Raw genomic sequence first — 3,021 nt, 5'->3', positions numbered from 1 at the left:
GGAGAAGGAGCAAACCACTGCTCTGGAGGCCAGGACTGTGGCTGGTAAGGAAGGCTGTGTGGGGGATGGGAGCATCAAGTCAAGTTTCAAATGGCAGAAGAATATACAACACACTGGAAAACTGTTCTCAAAGTTTGTAATACATTCCTAAGGTTGGGTGTGGAGAGTCTAGATCTAGGGAGTTGGCGGGGCTGCAGGACAGGAGGGGGACAGTGGCAGGGCAGCCAAGAACCTGGGACCAATGAAGATCAGCAGGGCAGAATGGATACAGGAATTTTAAATGCTTCTCCCTATATATATTCATATGAGGGAATTACTTTCAAACAGAAAACAAAAATCATAAACAGTCAAGTAAAGTAAAAACCTCCAAGTCTCAGATAAGTCAGAGTTGCCCTGACAAGCACTTTATACAAAATGTTTTGAATATAGATAAAGGTTGGGGCACCTTAATTCACTGTTCTCAGGGTTCTTATAAACTGGTACAATCTCAAATTTCTTCAAATTACCAATATGCTTTCCTAAAAAAAAATCAGAATCTCAAAAACTACCTTCCCTCCACCAGAAAGAAAAGCAAAACCTGATGCCGGAAAATGCAAAATGGAGATAGATAAAACTAAATCTGCTTTTTTTAAAGCCACACACATCTATTCTGAAGGCAAGGCTTTGACTAATCAGATACTCTTATTGCTTGTTCGTTGCCTATGAGTTGGTTAAAGCAGTAAAAATTACCTGCCCACAAAACCACTTTTCTCCTCCCCGCCACTCCCGCTCCTCTCTGCTCACTGATAAAATATTTCTGAAGAAGGCCTGGAAGGGAAGGGGAAGTTCTGAGACTGTCACAGAGAGAGGATGAGGACAGCTGGGCCAGAAATGGAACTCCCCCTGCTGTCATCTGTGGCTACAGGCACCTTCAGCTACGACTACTACTACTACGATGACCAGTGCCAGTACCAGCACCTGCAACATATGTCTACTTTCCTTCCTATCCTTTACAGTGCCGTGTTCCTGGTGGGCATTGTTGGCAACTCAGTCCTGATAGCGGCCTTGGTCTTCAAGCGACGGGTCCAGAGGCTGATTGACATCTTTATCGTCAACCTCGCTGCATCTGACTTCATCTTCCTCATCACCCTGCCTTTCTGGGTGGACATGGAGGTGTCAGATGAGAGCTGGAGGGTAGGATCTTTCCTCTGCAAAGCTAGTTCCTATGTCATCTCAGTCAACATGTACTGCAGCATCCTGCTCCTCACCTGCATGAGTGCTGACCGGTACGTGGCCATCATGCACCCCTCTCTGGCGCGACGGATCAGGACAAGATCCTATTCCAGAGCACTCTGCATCTGTGTCTGGTTGTTATCCTGCTGCTTAGGGATGCCAACCCTTTTGTCCAGAGAATTGAAGAAGCAGTATGGAAAGACTTACTGCACAGACAAAGACGTGACAGAAGCCAAACAGATCATGTCACTGATGCTTTTAATCCTGGCCTTCTTCTTCCCACTGTTGAGTATCTTAACCTTTTACTGCTCCATCACCAAGAGACTCTGTGTGCACTATCAGAAGACTGGGAAACATGATAAGAAACTGAGAAAATCCATCAAGATCGTCTTCATTGTAGTGGCAGCTTTTGTTGTCTCCTGGGTTCCTTTCAATCTTTTCAAGCTTATGGCCATCCTTTTACGACTCCTAAAGCAGCCCGACTGTTTTTCTGGCACGGTTGCTCATCTGGGCATAAAGGTGAGCAGCCCTTTTGCTTTTGCCAATAGCTGTGCCAACCCTTTCATTTACTTTTACTTTGACAACTACATCCGCAGAGCCATGCTCCAGTGCCTGTGCCCGCGGGTGAAAATCAGCAGCAACAGCTCTGATACCCTGGACACACACCTGAGCCATTCCTTATCCAATTTTGTGGCAGGGGAGTATGCCACCAGGAGGAGGAAGCACTCTGTGTCCCTCTGACTGCCAGCTGGGACTGCAGAGGAAGGAGCTTCTTTCCCCAAAGATGGCAGGAAAAGAAAAAGAGAGACGGGCAACAGAGGCAGGTGCAAGTGTAATGCAACCAGTGCTTCAGGTGGGAGGGATATTGCTTCCTTTTAAATGCAGATAGATGGAATAGGAAATCTTTACCACAGAACTACTTTACAATGATTGCTGTGACAGCGCACATGGTGTAAATGTGAAACCATCCTACCAAGAAACAGCTACAAATGCTTATGCTGGAACCCCAGTACAAATGCTACAAACTACCATGAAGTACCATGTGTTTCAGTCAAGGCCTCTCTGAGAGTTTGAACTTATGTGTATATAGGTTTTTATTCTGTGCAAGAAAAGCAACCCCGAGTGTTTCTTTTTGGTTCCTAGCTTGCCCACAAATAATTCGCAATATCCTTAAACCAACCTGATCAATTCTGGGGTCTTTGGAGGATTTTTGAACTTAGAAATCCAATATTTTAGTGAATTTGTGCGTTACCAGTTCTCATAACTTGACTCTTGTGCATTTTAAGTCTCAGCTTCTTACTACAGCATTAAATCTTTAGTTTAAATTGTAATAATTAAAGTGTTTAGCCCCTCGGATTTCAGAAAAAAAACAGAACATGAAGGCAGAGAAACCAGGATACAGCAAAACCTTGAATTTAACCTTTCTCTTAAAGAAAAGAAGACCAACAAAAGCACATTTATGCTTTTTAAGACTTTTTTGAGGACCTGACACGAATTCTGATTGCTTCGTCAGAACTAGACCGTCACTGCTTTCTACTAAGGAAAAGGACACAATGAGTAATAGAGTCAAAGTTACACATGCAAATCTTCTAGAAGGTTTCAATGGAAAGACAGCTATGTCAGCTAACACAGCTCATGAAAAAACTGTCTGGACAGCAGAGAAAAAACCCCTGGAGACTGGATGATGGAAGTGGTATCCCTCCGATGTAACGTCAGCATGTGTACAATCACTCTGGCTTTCCTTTTCACACCTCTGTATTTTCTAAACACCTGTAAATGGGAATAACTCTTTTGACTGTTACAAATAAA

At 43.9% G+C, this 3,021-nt stretch overlaps 1 protein-coding gene across 1 annotated transcript; it reads left to right on the top strand.

Moving 5' to 3' along the window:
- Nucleotides 1–849: 849 nt before the first annotated feature.
- Nucleotides 850–3,021, top strand: GPR15 (G protein-coupled receptor 15). Its single transcript, XM_066175247.1, has one exon. The coding sequence runs from the start codon at nucleotides 850–852 to the stop codon at nucleotides 1,951–1,953; it is 1,104 nt and encodes a 367-aa protein (XP_066031344.1). The 3' UTR covers nucleotides 1,954–3,021.

Source organism: Chamaea fasciata, unplaced genomic scaffold (genome assembly GCF_029207755.1).
Source record: "Chamaea fasciata isolate MVZ Bird 193981 ecotype frontalis unplaced genomic scaffold, bChaFas1.0.hap1 SCAF_2, whole genome shotgun sequence".
Classification (NCBI taxonomy): Eukaryota; Metazoa; Chordata; class Aves; order Passeriformes; family Sylviidae; genus Chamaea; species Chamaea fasciata.
This window is presented reverse-complemented; position numbering and strand designations above follow the sequence as displayed.

What these genes read in the sequence shown, in the direction of transcription:
- GPR15 (XM_066175247.1), top strand. Translation starts at nt 850, where the DNA reads ATGAGGACAGCTGGGCCAGAAATGGAACTCCCCCTGCTGTCATCTGTG.